This window comes from Argentina silus, assembly GCF_951799395.1.
Source record: "Argentina silus genome assembly, chromosome: 2".
Classification (NCBI taxonomy): domain Eukaryota; kingdom Metazoa; phylum Chordata; class Actinopteri; order Argentiniformes; family Argentinidae; genus Argentina; species Argentina silus.
In genome coordinates, this window is record NC_139656.1 from 34,632,291 (window position 1) to 34,648,187 (window position 15,897).

The window sequence follows — 15,897 nt, forward strand, 5'->3', positions numbered from 1 at the left end:
AGCCCGTTACGACACAGACACTCACAGCTGACCTCGTCCAGAACCTTATTTGGACCACACAGAGCCAGCAGGGCAGACTCCAGGGGCTCTGAGGGGGGAGAGAGGGGGAGGGGGGGGGGAGGGAGGGGAGGAGAGGGGGAGGGAGGGGAGGAGGGGGGGGGGGGGGGGAGGAGGGGGGGAGGGTGGGGATGAGAGGGGGAGGGGAGGAGGGGGGGAGGGTGGGGATGAGAGGGGGAGGGTGGGGAGGGGGGAGGAGGGGAGGAGAGGGGGGAGAGACGAAGGGGGAGTGAGGAGGAGGGGGGGAGAGAGGAAGGGGGGGTGAGGAGGGGGGGAGGGGGGAGAGAGGAAGGGGGGGTGAGGAGGGGGGAGAGGAGGAGGGGGGGGAGGAGAGGGGAGGGGGAGAGAGGAAGGGGGGGTGAGGAGAGGGGAGGAGGGAGGGGAGACAGAGGAGAGGAGAGGGGGGAGGGGGTGGAGGAGAGGGAAGGAGAGGGGAGCAGAGCAGAGGGAAGGGGAGGAGAGGGGAGGAGAGGGGAGGTAAAGAGGAGTGACCTTGAGAAAGACATTACAACCCTAGAAGTACCAGATGTTGTTTAGATAAAGTGCAATAAAGTGATTAGTAAGAATAAGATGGCTTCTCTGACCCGGTAGTCACTGTATCAACACTGTCTCTCCATTAAACCATCAAACAACTCACCCAGCTCTCTCTCCGAGAAGGCGCTGGTCTCCATGGGAACACACAGGCAGCTGGAAGGGTCCCACACTAACCCTGGACCACATGGGACATCTGGTGGAGAACACCTGGAGACACACACACACACACACACACACACACACACACACACACACACACACACACACACACACACACACATACACAGACACAGACACACACACACACACACACACACACACACACACACACACACACACACACACACACACAGGCCAGGATCAGAGGGCTTGGCAGGACAGAGGGGAAACACATTTCCAAAGAACCTTTCAGAGTGTGCTGGACACCATGGGAGGTCAGGGCGAGGGTCACTCCTCACCTCCCTCTGAGGGTAATCAATCCCCCCCCCCCCTCCATCCCTCCCTCCCTCCCTCCCTCCCCCCCCCCTCCATCCCTCCCTCCCTCCCTCCCTCCCTCCCTCCCTCCCTCCATCCCTCTTTCATCCTCCCTGCTGGCCAACAGCCCTAACCCTAACCCTAACCCATACTATAGTACAAGACTAGTCCACTAACCCTAACCCATACTATAGTACAAGACTAGTCCTCTAACCCTAACCCATACTATAGTACAAGACTAGTCCACTAACCCTAACCCATACTATAGTACAAGACTAGTCCTCTAACTCTAACCCATATGTAGTACAAGACTAGTCCACTAACCCTAACCCATACTATAGTACAAGACTAGTCCTCTAACCCTAACCCATACTATAGTACAAGACTAGTCCTCTAACCCTAACCCATACTATAGTACAAGACTAGTCCACTAACCCTAACCCATACTATAGTACAAGACTAGTCCACTAACCCTAACCCATACTATAGTACAAGACTAGTCCACTAACCCTAACCCATATGTAGTACAAGACTAGTCCACTAACTCTAACTCTAACCCATACTATAGTACAAGACTAGTCCACTAACCCTAACCCATACTATAGTACAAGACTAGTCCACTAACCCTAACCCATATGTAGTACAAGACTAGTCCACTAACCCTAACCCATACTATAGTACAAGACTAGTCCACTAACTCTAACCCATATGTAGTACAAGACTAGTCCACTAACCCTAACCCATATGTAGTACAAGACTAGTCCACTAACTCTAACCCATACTATAGTACAAAACTAGTCCACTAACTCTAACCCATACTATAGTACAAGACTAGTCCACTAACCCTAACCCATACTATAGTACAAGACTAATCCTCTAACCCTAACTCTAACCCATATGTAGTACAAGACTAGTCCACTAACCCTAACTCTAACCCATATGTAGTACAAGACTAGTCCACTAACCCTAACCCATACTATAGTACAAGACTAGTCCACTAACCCTAACCCATACTATCGTACAAGACTAGTCCACTAACCCTAACCCATACTATAGTACAAGACTAGTCCACTAACCCTAACCCATACTATAGTACAAGACTAGTCCACTAACCCTAACCCATATGTAGTACAAGACTAGTCCACTAACCCTAACCCATACTATAGTACAAGACTAGTCCACTAACCCTAACCCATACTATAGTACAAGACTAGTCCACTAACCCTAACTCTAACCCATATGTAGTACAAGACTAGTCCACTAACCCTAACCCATACTATAGTACAAGACTAGTCCACTAACCCTAACTCTAACCCATATGTAGTACAAGACTAGTCCACTAACCCTAACCCATACTATAGTACAAGACTAGTCCACTAACCCTAACCCATATGTAGTACAAGACTAGTCCACTAACCCTAACCCATACTATAGTACAAGACTAGTCCACTAACCCTAACTCTAACCCATATGTAGTACAGGGCAATTGAAAGGAATGTTCTTTCTCTCATGTAATCTCCTGCTTGCATTCATATTCATGCATTGATACTTATCAATATTATAAATAAAATAGTTGAATCTGCTCTTTCAAAACAAAATATTCCACCTCGAATCCAACAGTGTTTCTGGCTGTCCCTGCAAGAGAACCCTTCTGGTGCCAAGACGAACACTTTCCCCTTCAAATGTGTGTGTGCGTGTGTGTGTGCGTGTGTGCGTGTGTGTGTGTGCCTGCATGCCTGTCTGTCTGTCTGTCTGTCTGCCTGTCTGTGTGTGTGTGTGTGTGTGTGCGTGCATGCGCGTGCATGAATATGTGTGTGTTTGTGTGTGTGCGTGCGTGAGTGTGTGTGTGTGCATGCATGCATGCATGTGTGTGAATGTGTGTGTGTGTGAGTGTGTGCGTGAATATGTGTGTGTGTGCGTGCGCATGCGTGCGTGCGTGTGAGTGTCTGTGTGTGTGTGTGTGTGTGAGTGTGTGTGTGTGCATGCGCATGCGTGTGTGTGCGTGTCTGAGTGTGTGTGTGTGTGTGTGTGTGTGTGTGTGTGTGTGTGGGCAGGGGGGAGGTACAGCTCCTCACTCACTCACAGGGCGAGGTGGTGGCTGGTGGCCCGGCGGATGACAGAGTGCAGCGGTCGCTTAGGGAGACAGTCGCAGGAGGTGTGGTTGACGAACGCTACCATGACGACGGAGCGCTCCATCCGGGGAGGGGACAGCTCCACCAGCTGACCCACAGACACACACAATACCATGTTAGAGTGCTCTATTAAAAACAACTGTGTGTGTGTGTGTGTGTGTGTGTGTGTGTGTGTGTGTGTGTCTTCATGTAAGTCTGTGTGTGTGTTCATGTAAGTCTGTGTGTACATGTGTATGTGTATGTGTGTACATGTATATGTGTGTGTGTGTGTGTGTGTGTGTGTGTGTGTGTGTGTGTGTGTGTGTGTGTGTGTGTGTGTGTGCGCGCGCGGTGCTCACCGTCTTGTTGACGTGTGTGTGGCTGGTGTTGGTGCAGTAGAGAGCCTCGTGGGGACAGCAGCCTCCACAGCGGTGGACTGACACACACCGCGGCAGGTAGAAGTGACTGGTGCTCTCTGGGAACTCCTTGGCCACCTCCAGACACACCTCCCTGGGACGACACATGGTCCGCTGGATCTCCTCCAGGATAACTGAGGGGGACAGGACAGGACAGGACAGGACAGGACAGGACAGGACAGGACAGGACAGGACAGGAGAGGAGAGGAGAGGACAGGAGAGGGGAGAATACATTATTATTATATTAATTATCATGATAATGAAGCATTTTCATAATATGTCTTTGTCTGTCACATGATCAGTGACCTTCATTCATCTCTGACTGCTTTAGGGCAACTCCCCCCCCACCCCCACTGACCGCTCCGCTCCCCTCCACCCCCGCCACCCACCACGCAACAGCATCTCAGACACACACACAAAGTTAATACGTTTGAAATTGAGCTGAACTCATTATTTCATTATTTCCTCCCTGGTGGAATGCAGTTGATGTTGTCATATGACCGCACCTATTATGGCTAATTTCTCTGGCTAACCCTAACTCAATAGGGAATTAACAGAGGCTAACGCTAACTCAATAGGGAATTAACAGAGGCTAACGCTAACTCAATAGGGAATTAACAGAGGCTAACGCTAACTCAATAGGGAAATAACAGAGGCTAACGCTAACTCAATAGGGAAATAACAGAGGCTAACGCTAACTCAATAGGGAAATAACAGAGGCTAACGCTAACAGAGCTAGGCTCTGTCTCAGGGAAACATCAGTGGATATAGAAGAGGACGCAGAGGAAAGCTAATCTGGATGACCTGCTGGTCTCTAGCGCCTGGCCAACAACACGGTCTGGCCAAAGGAAACAACAGGAGACTTGGACTCTGTGTGAGACTGTTAGCAGGCCTGGCCTTTGATCTACAGTGTGTGTGTGTGTGTGTGTGTGTGTGTGTGTGTGTGTGTGTGTGTGTGTTTCTTTTGAAGTAGAACACAGATACAGTAAATGCCTGGTTACCGGCACAGTATGACTGTCTTCTCTAGAAGTGTCTTACTGGGTTTGATTGCTTTTGTCTGGGTTGTTTTGGCATCAATTGCTTTTGTCTGGGTAGTTTTGGCATCACTGAGGGTGGAGGAGTTGTGGGTGATATGAGGGTGGAGGAGGGGGGGTGATATGAGGGTGGAGGAGGGGGGGTGATATGAGGGTGGAGGAGGGGGGGTGATATGAGGGTGGAGGAGGGGGGGTGATGTGAGGGTGGAGGAGGGGGGGTGATATGAGGGTGGAGGAGGGGGGGTGATGTGAGGGGGGAGATGGATGATAAAGTTGTGCAACACGTCTCACATTGTGTAAATGGGTGAACAATGTCAGGAACTAGTTCAGTGTGTGTATGTGAATGTGAGAGTGAGTGTGTGTGTGTTTGTGTATGTGTATGTGTATGTGAGTGTGTGTATGTGTATGTGAGAGTGAGTGGGTGAGTGAGTGAGTGTGTGTGTATGTGTGTTAGAGAGAGAGAGAGAGAGAGTGGGGCCTCTTTAACTGTTAGGAAAATAAACATGGGTGTTTTTTCTCTCTCTCAGCCAGCTGTGGCGTCCTTATCTGCTGGAGCCAGGAGGAGGGGCCTGTTAGAACAACACATCTCCCTCTGTGAGAGGAGACCTTCTCCATGAATTACAAAACAACCCCGACCCCATGGCCCCTGCTCTCTACCCAATAACCCCTAACCCATACTCCCTAGCCCCTAACCCCTACTCCCTAGCCCCTAACCTATACTCCCTAGCCCCTACTCCCTAGCCCCTAACCCATACTCCCTAGCCCCTAACCTATACTCCCTAGCCCCTAACCCATACTCCCTAGCCCCTAACCCATACTCCCTAGCCCCTACTCAATAGCGCCTAGCCCTAACCTCTAGCCCCTACTCTTTAACCCCTATCCCCTACCCCCTATCCCTACTCCCTACCCTCTAACCCTAAACCTTAACACTAACCTCTAGCCCCTACTCCTTAGCCCCTAGCCCTAACCCCTACTCACTACCCCCTAGATCCCTAGCCCCTACCCCGTACTCCCTATCCCCTAACCCCTCGCCCTAACCCCTAGTTCCTTGTTCACCGTGGAAGCTGATTGGCTGAGGGACTCCTACCTTCGAAGGCTCCATCTGCCCTGTACACGGCCACGCCCCCTGGCTGACCCCACACAGGGTCGTCGTCATGGTGAAGCGGAGACGAGGTGCGCTGGGCCCTCCTGCGCAGGCAGTGCTGGACCAAACTGTATTCTGGGTAAAGTAGTTCCAGCAGCTCATCCACGGTGGACACGGTGTCCAGGCCTCTGTGGACGTCCTCCGCCCCCGGGGCCTGGCGGGACCATAGGAGAACATATCAATATGATACCATACAGGGGAGGCTGGCGGAGGTAGAAATCGGAGGTCGGGTTCATTGTAATGCACGGAATGGAATGAGGAATGGTTCATATGGTTTATTTTGCATCCTATTCATTGGGTGTGGTCAGTATTACATGAGGTCAGTCAGATTGGAAAAGAGACACATTTAATGACTCCATAGTGTACACACTCAATGTGGAACAAACTGACCAATAGTAGCCCATCTCTGTGCTCCACCAATCACAATGACCATGAGCATTGGCTTGACTTGACCAATCAATAGTCAATTGATCAATAGTCAATCTGATTATCTGATAATTGACCAATAAATAGTCAGCTTAATCAACTTTGAGTACTATGTAACATTTACATTTACATTTATGGCATTTAGCAGACGCCTTTATCCAAAGCGACTTACAACAAATACATTTGTTTAAGTAAGTGAATCATCTATCCAACAGTCATCATAAGATAAAGTAATCAGTGCTCGGACCAGGGGCCATAGGCAGTCACAATGCTAGAAGACATATTTATTTATTTATTTTAAATTATTTATTAACAGGAGAGAACTTGTACAGGGGGGAAGTGGGGGTGAAGAGGTCTCTAGGGTTAGGGTTAGTACAGGGGGGTAGTGGGGGTGAAGAGGTCTCTAGGGTTGGGGTTAGGGTTAGTACAGGGGGGTAGTGGGGGTGAAGAGGTCTCTAGGGTTGGGGTTAGGGTTAGTACAGGGGGGTAGTGGGGGTGAAGAGGTCTCTAGGGTTAGGGTTAGTACAGGGGGGTAGTGGGGGTGAAGAGGTCTCTAGGGTTAGGGTTAGGGTTGGGGTTAGTACAGGGGGGTAGTGGAGGTGAAGAGGTCTCTAGGGTTGGGGTTAGGGTTAGTACAGGGGGGTAGTGGGGGTGAAGAGGTCTTTAGGAGGGACTGTTAAGATGTAGCCTGAAGAGATGGGTCTTCAATCTACGGTGGAATAATATATGTCATTTAACTGACGCTTTTATACAAAGCGACTTACATTACAGTGAGTGCATACATTTTCGAACCCACAACCTAAGCGTTGTTAGCGCAATGCTCTACCAACTGAGCCACAGAGGATCTTTTTATGTCAAGATGTTGTCTTCAAATGTGCCTTTGATTCAGCAGAAATGATATAAACAAAGTTGCACATGTTGGGTAAGAGTGGAATGTCAGGACTTGCTTTTGTGTTGTAACAGACTGTAATGCTATGTTTGTATCTGTGCTCCTACTCCTAAAGAATGCCTTGAAAAGCAACACTCTGATGCTGGCACGCGTGCACACACACACACACACACACACACACACACACACACACACACACACACACACACACACACACACACACACACACACACACACACACACACACACACACAGCCAGGCAGGGGTAATTGTCTGATGCTAGTATGACTGGCAGGGCTAAGTGTCTATGGCTAGCAGGGATAGCAGGCCTCAGAGGAAACAGGAGCAGCATGGAACCCTCTGTCTGAACCCAGGCTGAACAGAGGGCTGAACCCAGGCTGAACAAAGCCTCGGGAGATCATGTTCTTTTCCACTCAGACCAGCCAAGTCCTCTCAGATAAGGAACAAGGTTGTTACATCCATTATGTTTCCAAAAAAATCCTTGCAGCCAAGATACTGATTTGTTCCAAGTAGTGTTTACGGTGCTGGTCCCAGAAAGAGTCCAAGTATCAATAACCACAGGGGATGCACACACAGAGACAGCACACATACTCGACGTTGAAGATCTGTCGAAAAATCTGTATTTTGTGCTCTGACAATAAAAATGAATAGATTAAAGGGACACTTCACCAACTTTTTCACACATCACATTAATTATCTCCAGCACCATACTAGTGTCTATAAATGTGATTTTCTATGTTTTGTACTCAAAAAGATCAGAGAAAAAGTCCAAAGGAATTTCAAAAGCCACAAACACACTCCCCCTGGCTGGAAACTCATTGTAAGTTTCTTAAAATAGCTGAATGATGGCTCAGTTGGTAGAGCATGGCGCCAACAACACCTAGGTCGTGGGTTTTATTCCTGCTGGGACCATATATACTGAAACATGGATGTACTCACTGCAAATTAAATCGCTTTGGATGAAAGCGTCAGCTAAATGGCATATATTATTTATTATATTACATCATAGGTGGTAATTATGACATAACGCGAGTGCGTTAGCTTGCTAGCATTTCTCAGATGCTAGCTATCAGTTAAACTAGAAAATGCCCCCAAAAAACTTGTTAGCTAGTGTGACCTCTGTAGGGGTAGTGTTATTATACAGTGTTGGCCTGTTATTTTAGGTTTGACACATTGACATTGTTGTTTTGTGGTAACCAAGGGTAACATAATTGGAGTGAGAGAGATGTTGGCCCTGATGTTTGTTGTGAAAAGCCGTCAGGTTGGAGCATGTATGAGTTACATCAACATTTACATTTATGGCATTTAGCAGACACCTTTATCCAAAGTGACTTACAACAAATACATTTGTTTAAGTAAGTGAATCATCTATCCAACAGTCATCATGAGATAACGTTATCAATGCTCAGACCAGGGGCCATTGGCAGTCATAATGCTTTATTAACAGGAGAGAAACTTGTACAGGGGGGTAGTGGGGGTGAAGAGGTCTCCCCTTTGGGCACCACTGTGGCAGCTGTCTGATTGTTAGAGATTAAAACATGGCTTGGAATGCAGTGTTAGCCAATCAGATCACATATTTCTCCTAACCCGTTATACACTCACCGGCCACTTTATTAGGTACACCTGTTCAACTGCTCGGTAACGCAAATATCTAATCAGCCAATCACATGGCAGCAACTCAATGCATTTAGGCATGTAGACATGGTCAAGACGACCTGCTGAAGTTCACACCGAGCATCAGAATGGGGAAGAAAGGTGATTTAAGTGACTTTGAACGTGGCATGGTTGTTGATGCCAGACGGGCTGGTCTGTGTATTTCAGAAACTGCTGATCTACTGGGATTTTCACGCACAACCATCTGTAGGGTTTACAGAGAATGGTCCGAAAAAGAGAAAATATCCAGTGAGCAGCAGTTCTCTGGGTGAAAATGCCTTGTTGATGTCAGAGGTCAGAGGAGAATGGCCAGACTGGTTCAAGATGATAGAAAGGCAACAGTAACTCAAATAACCACTCGTTACAACCAAGGTATGCAGAAGACCATCTCTGAACGCACATCGAACCTTGAAGCAGATGGGCTACTAAAGGTGGTCCAACCCAGTACTAGCAAGGTGTACCTAATAAAGTGGCCGGTGAGTGTATAATTCAATATAAACCCGAGTTATAATATTAGGTTAGCTGCCTTGTTGCTCTCTGTGTAATGTAGGAGACGGGGCTGTTTATGTCAGCAGGGAGTGTGATGTGACTCAGACCAGGGTGACTGTATCAGATAGCATGAGGTCACCATCCTGGCAACATGAGGTCATGCTTGACCAATAGGTTTACAGTATTCCTCTCCCACATGATCTATAGTTACGGGAGTTGACAGGCAGCAGTCTTGTGATCTTTAGTCGTGATCTCTGATCTTAGTCATGATCTCTGATCTTAGTCATGATCTTTAGTTGTGATCTTTAGTCGTGATCTCTGATCTTAGTCATGATCTTTAGTTGTGATCTTTAGTCGTGATCTCTGATCTTAGTCATGATCTTTAGTTGTAATCTTTAGTCGTGATCTCTGATCTTAGTCGTGATCTCTGATCTTAGTCATGATCTTTAGTTGTAATCTTTAGTCGTGATCTCTGATCTTAGTCGTGATCTCTGATCTTAGTCATGATCTTTAGTTGTGATCTTTAGTCGTGATCTCTGATCTTAGTCATGATCTTTAGTTGTGATCTTTAGTCGTGATCTCTGATCTTAGTCATGATCTTTAGTTGTAATCTTTAGTCGTGATCTCTGATCTTTAGTCATGATCCCTGATCATGTCACAGCATCAAAAATCACACTTTATTTCCCCCTGTGAGTCCAACAGAGTCTGTAATTATATCTGTCTTCTCTGCTGCACTGAACTTTGGTACGACACAGTCAGTGACCTACCACTGTAAAAACACTGTACCCTAACCCTAACCCTAACCCTAACCCTAACCCTAACCCTAACCCTCACCCTAACCACTACACAGTCAGTGACCTACCACTGTAAAAACACTGTACCCTAACCCTAACCCTAACCCTAACCCTAACCCTCACCCTAACCACTACACAGTCAGTGACCTACCACTGTAAAAACACTGTACCCTAACCCTAACCCTAACCCTAACCACTACACAGTCAGTGACCTACCACTGTAAAAACACTGTACCCTTTTGCACTACCGTTACACTACCACTGGCATTGCTTTATTACTACTTTATTATATTGTGTTGTTGATTTATTGACTGTTGTTGTACGAGGAGCATAAGGATTCATAAAGCAGCGTTTCACTATCACTTACGACTGTATGCGATGCATGTGACCAATAAAATTAGATTTGATTAGATTTGATTTGAACTCTTGTCTCATCTCTTGTTTGTGCACTTTTAATCAGTGAAGCAAGCATTCCTCCCCTCTCTACTCCCCCTGTTCTTCTCCCTCTTTACTCCCCTGTTCTCTCTCTCTACTCCCCTGTTCTTCTCCCTCTCTACTCCTCCTGTTCTTCTCCCTCTCTACTCCCCCTGTTCTTCTCTCTCTACTCCCCTGTTCTCTCTCTCTACTCCCCTGTTCTTCTCTCTCTACTCCCCTGTTCTCCCTCTCTACTCCCCTGTTCTTCTCCCTCTCTACTCCTCCTGTTCTTCTCTCTCTCTACTCCCCCTGTTCTTCTCTCTCTACTCCCCTGTTCTCCCTCTCTACTCCCCCTGTTCTTCTCTCTCTACTCCCCCTGTTCTTCTCTCTCTACTCCCCCTGTTCTCCCTCTCTACTCCCCCTGTTCTTCTCTCTCTACTCCCCCTGTTCTTCTCTCTCTACTCCCCCTGTTCTCCCTCTCTACTCCCCTGTTCTTCTCTCTCTACTCCCCTGTTCTTCTCCCTCTCTACTCCCCTGTTCTCCCTCTCTACTCCCCTGTTCTTCTCCCTCTCTACTCCCCTGTTCTTCTCTCTCTACTCCTCCTGTTCTTCTCTCTCTACTCCCCCTGTTCTTCTCTCTCTACTCCCCTGTTCTCTCTCTCTACTCCCCTGTTCTCTCTCTCTACTCCCCTGTTCTTCTCCCTCTCTACTCCCCTGTTCTTCTCCCTCTCTACTCCCCTGTTCTCCTCCCTCTCTACTCCCCTGTTCTTCTCCCTCTCTACTCCCCTGTTCTTCTCTCTCTCTACTCCCCTGTTCTCTCTCTCTACTCTCCTGTTCTTCTCTCTCTCTACTCTCCTGTTCTTCTCCCTCTCTACTCCCCTGTTCTCTCTCTCTCTACTCCCCCTGTTCTCCCTCTCTACTCCCCTGTTCTTCTCCCTCTCTACTCCCCTGTTCTTCTCCCTCTCTACTCCCCCTGTTCTCCCTCTCTACTCCCCTGTTCTTCTCTCTCTCTACTCCCCTGTTCTCTCTCTCTACTCCCCTGTTCTCTCTCTCTACTCCCCTGTTCTCTCTCTCTACTCCCCTGTTCTCCCTCTCTACTCCCCTGTTCTCTCTCTCTACTCCCCTGTTCTCTCTCTCTACTCCCCTGTTCTCTCTCTCTACTCCCCTGTTCTCCCTCTCTACTCCCCTGTTCTCTCTCTCTACTCCCCTGTTCTTCTCTCTCTCTACTCCCCTGTTCTCCTCCCTCTCTACTCCCCTGTTCTCTCTCTCTACTCCCCTGTTCTCCTCCCTCTCTACTCCCCTGTTCTCTCTCTCTACTCCCCTGTTCTTCTCTCTCTACTCCCCTGTTCTTCTCCCTCTCTACTCCCCTGTTCTTCTCTCTCTCTACTCCCCTGTTCTCTCTCTCTACTCCTCCTGTTCTTCTCTCTCTACTCCCCCTGTTCTTCTCTCTCTACTCCCCCTGTTCTTCTCTCTCTCTACTCCCCTGTTCTTCTCTCTCTCTACTCCCCTGTTCTTCTCCCTCTCTACTCCCCTGTTCTTCTCCCTCTCTACTTCCCTGTTCTTCTCTCTCTACTCCCCTGTTCTTCTCCCTCTCTACTCCCCTGTTCTTCTCTCTCTACTCCCCTGTTCTTCTCTCTCTCTACTCCCCTGTTCTTCTCTCTCTCTACTCCCCTGTTCTTCTCCCTCTCTACTCCCCCTGTTCCTCCCTCTCTACTCCCCTGTTCTCTCTCTCTACTCCCCTGTTCTTCTCTCTCTCTACTCCCCTGTTCTTCTCCCTCTCTACTCTCCTGTTCTTCTCTCTCTCTACTCCCCTGTTCTCTCTCTCTACTCCCCTGTTCTTCTCTCTCTCTACTCCCCTGTTCTTCTCCCTCTCTACTCTCCTGTTCTTCTCTCTCTCTACTCCCCTGTTCTCTCTCTCTACTCCCCTGTTCTTCTCTCTCTCTACTCCCCTGTTCTTCTCTCTCTCTACTCCCCTGTTCTTCTCCCTCTCTACTCCCCTGTTCTCTCTCTCTACTCCCCTGTTCTCTCTCTCTACTCCCCTGTTCTCCCTCTCTACTCCCCCTGTTCTCTCTCTCTACTCCCCTGTTCTTCTCTCTCTCTACTCCCCTGTTCTTCTCTCTCTACTCCCCTGTTCTTCTCCCTCTCTACTCCCCTGTTCTTCTCTCTCTACTCCCCTGTTCTCCCTCTCTACTCCCCTGTTCTTCTCTCTCTCTACTCCTCCTGTTCTCTCTCTCTACTCCCCTGTTCTCCCTCTCTACTTCCCTGTTCTTCTCTCTCTCTACTCCCCTGTTCTCCCTCTCTACTCCCCTGTTCTTCTCCCTCTCTACTCCCCTGTTCTCTCTCTCTACTCCTCCTGTTCTCCCTCTCTACTCCCCTGTTCTCCCTCTCTACTCCCCTGTTCTTCTCTCTCTCTACTCCCCTGTTCTTCTCTCTCTCTACTCCCCTGTTCTTCTCCCTCTCTACTCCCCTGTTCTCCCTCTCTACTCCCCTGTTCTTCTCCCTCTCTACTCCCCTGTTCTTCTCTCTCTCTACTCCCCTGTTCTCTCTCTCTACTCCCCTGTTCTTCTCTCTCTCTACTCCCCTGTTCTTCTCCCTCTCTACTCCCCTGTTCTCCCTCTCTACTCCCCTGTTCTTCTCCCTCTCTACTCCCCTGTTCTCTCTCTCTACTCCCCCTGTTCTTCTCTCTACTCCCCCTGTTCTTCTCTCTCTCTACTCCCCTGTTCTTCTCCCTCTCTACTCCCCCTGTTCTTCTCCCTCTCTGCTCCCCTGTTCTTCTCTCTCTCTACTCCCCTGTTCTTCTCCCTCTCTACTCCCCCTGTTCCTCCCTCTCTACTCCCCTGTTCTTCTCTCTCTCTACTCCCCTGTTCTTCTCCCTCTCTACTCCCCTGTTCTTCTCTCTCTCTACTCCCCTGTTCTTCTCTCTCTCTACTCCCCCTGTTCTCCCTCTCTACTCCCCTGTTCTCTCTCTCTCTACTCCCCCTGTTCCTCCCTCTCTACTTCTCTCTCTCTACTTCCCCTGTTCTCCCCCCCCCCGTTCCAAGGCTAACAGGCCTGGTAGGCAGACAGTAAACTGTGATTCATTCATTCACTTCTTTCATGACGCACAGAGTAGCCACACAGCATAGCACGCAGCATAACACACACACACACACACACACACACACACACACACACACACACACACACACACACACACACACACACACACACACACACACACACACACACAGCAGATGTTTTAATGCCAAACAGACACACCCGTGGTGATGAAAGCACCAACCCTGGGGTAACAACACTGGGCAGCAGCCTGTCCTTTCTCACTAAATCATTCAACCTAATTAAACATCAAATGCAATCAACAACTCTATCCACAACTCTCCTTTCAGCCGGCACAAAACGGACGCTGGTCCAAATGCCGGCATATTGGCAGTTTGTGTTGGCAGGAACAGGTGAAATGACCACAGTGCTGAATCGCTGTCTCGCCTGCGACCGTGTGGGCGGGGTATCGGTGAATAGAGGCGTGTTCATAACCATGTGCCGGCTAAGTGCCGTCATGTGCAGTAAGCTCCACCTCCAGCACCGCCACCGACAGCCCCGACAGGTAAAACATAGCCCCAGGTATGTAACTTTAGGGTAAAACATAGCCCCAGGTATGTAACTTTAGGGTAAAACATAGCCCCAGGTATGTAACTTTAGGGTAAAACATAGCCCCAGGTATGTAACTTTCTGATGATGTAACTATTTCTGTCAGCTGCACAGAACTCTGAACCCTGAACTAGGCAGAGAAAAGGTTGACCAGAGGCTAGCCTGATAGCATGATAGCATCTGCACCCTCAGTATGGCAGTAGAAGCAGAGTCAGAGGGGAGGAGTCAAGGGGGAGTCAGGGGGGAGTCAGAGTGGAGGAGTCAGGGGGGAGTCAGAGGGGAGGAGTCAGAGTGGAGTCAGGGGGGAGTCAGAGGGGAGGAGTCAGGGGGGAGTCAGAGTGGAGTCAGAGTGGAGTCAGAGGGGAGGAGTCAGAGTGGAGGAGTTAGGGGGGAGTCAGAGTGGAGGAGTCAGGGGGGAGGAGTCAGGGGGGAGTCAGAGTGGAGGAGTCAGAGTGGAGTCAGGGGGGAGTCAGAGTGGAGTCAGAGTGGAGTCAGAGTGGAGGAGTCAGGGGGGAGTCAGAGGGGAGAAGTCAGAGTGGAGTCAGGGGGGAGTCAGAGGGGAGGAGTCAGAGTGGAGTCAGGGGGGAGTCAGAGGGGAGGAGTCAGGGGGGAGTCAGAGGGGAGAAGTCAGACTGGAGTCAGGGGGGAGTCAGAGGGGAGGAGTCAGGGGGGAGTCAGAGTGGAGGAGTCAGAGTGGAGTCAGGGGGGAGTCAGAGGGGAGGAGTCAGGGGGGAGTCAGAGTGGAGGAGTCAGAGTGGAGTCAGAGGGGAGGAGTCAGAGTGGAGGAGTCAGGGGGGAGGAGTCAGGGGGGAGTCAGCGTGGAGGAGTCAAAGGGGAGTCAGAGTGGAGGAGTCAGAGTGGAGTCAGAGTGGAGACAGAGGGGAGGAGTCAGAGGGGAGTCAGAGTGGAGTCTGGTTACTCACCTGTGTAAACTCCTCCGCTGCTGAGTACTCCTCATAGTCATGTCCATGAGAGAGACGAGGGACGCTGAGAATCCAGAGGACTAAACATAACATCCACATAGTGTGGCAACGAGAGGAGGAGGGGGAGGAGGAGGGGGAGGAGGAGGAGGAGGAGGTGGAGGGGGAGGAGGAGGAGGAGGTGGGGGAGGGGGAGGAGGAGGAGAGGTGGAGGAGGAACAGGTGGAGGAGGAATAGGAGGAGGTGGAGAAGCAGGAGGAGGAGGAAGGGGTGGAGGAGGAGGAGAAGCAGAAGGAGGAGGAGGTCAGGTGTAGGAGGAGGAGGGGGTGGAGGAAGAAGAGGACGAGGAGGTGATGAAGGATCAACTACAGCCCCCCCAGTTGAAGAGTCATCCCACGGTGGAAAGGTAGACGCCCTCCGGGTCCCTCAGCCCGGTACGGAGCAGGAATGTGGTCGTAACGAGCCTCTCAATGCTCTCTCCAGACACAGCATGGTGACCCAGGAAGGAAGGGCTGGGGAATGGCCCCTGGGAGAGGAATCCCTCTGTCTCTCTCTCTCTCTCTCTCTCTCTGTCTCTCTCCCTCTCTCTTTCTCTCTCTCTGTCTCACTCCTCATACGTCTGAGACAGTGTTTGTCAGAGATCCAAATGTTTGCATCACAGTTCCTCGGAAATCTCTGACATGGAGTTTCCCCTCCAACAGCCCAGCTCACACAGAGGACACACAGAGGAGGAGAACCAGAGGTCCAGTAGATCCCAGCCTAGACCCAGTCGATCCAGAGAGCAGATCCCAGGCGAGGTGCTGTAGGCTGGGGCAGAGAGGGAGCCAGGGAGCTGGTGGTGCTGCTGCTGGAGAGGGAGGGAGCAGAGAGAGTAAGA

General features: G+C 49.8%; 1 protein-coding gene across 1 annotated transcript in view; it reads right to left on the minus strand.

Moving 5' to 3' along the window:
• LOC310823842 (vascular endothelial growth factor C-like) overlaps positions 1-15,897 on the minus strand; it is a 20,273-nt gene extending 4,376 nt beyond the window's left edge. The window contains exons 1-6 of the mRNA XM_083696714.1: positions 15,024-15,897; positions 5,714-5,924; positions 3,536-3,726; positions 3,149-3,285; positions 695-798; positions 1-88 (exon numbers count right to left, since the gene is read on the minus strand). The exon at positions 1-88 is cut by the window's left edge and continues 249 nt beyond it. Of these exons, the coding sequence (XP_083552840.1) occupies positions 1-88; positions 695-798; positions 3,149-3,285; positions 3,536-3,726; positions 5,714-5,924; positions 15,024-15,122 (830 nt within the window). The 5' untranslated portion in view covers positions 15,123-15,897. The remainder of the gene's footprint in view (positions 89-694; positions 799-3,148; positions 3,286-3,535; positions 3,727-5,713; positions 5,925-15,023) is intronic.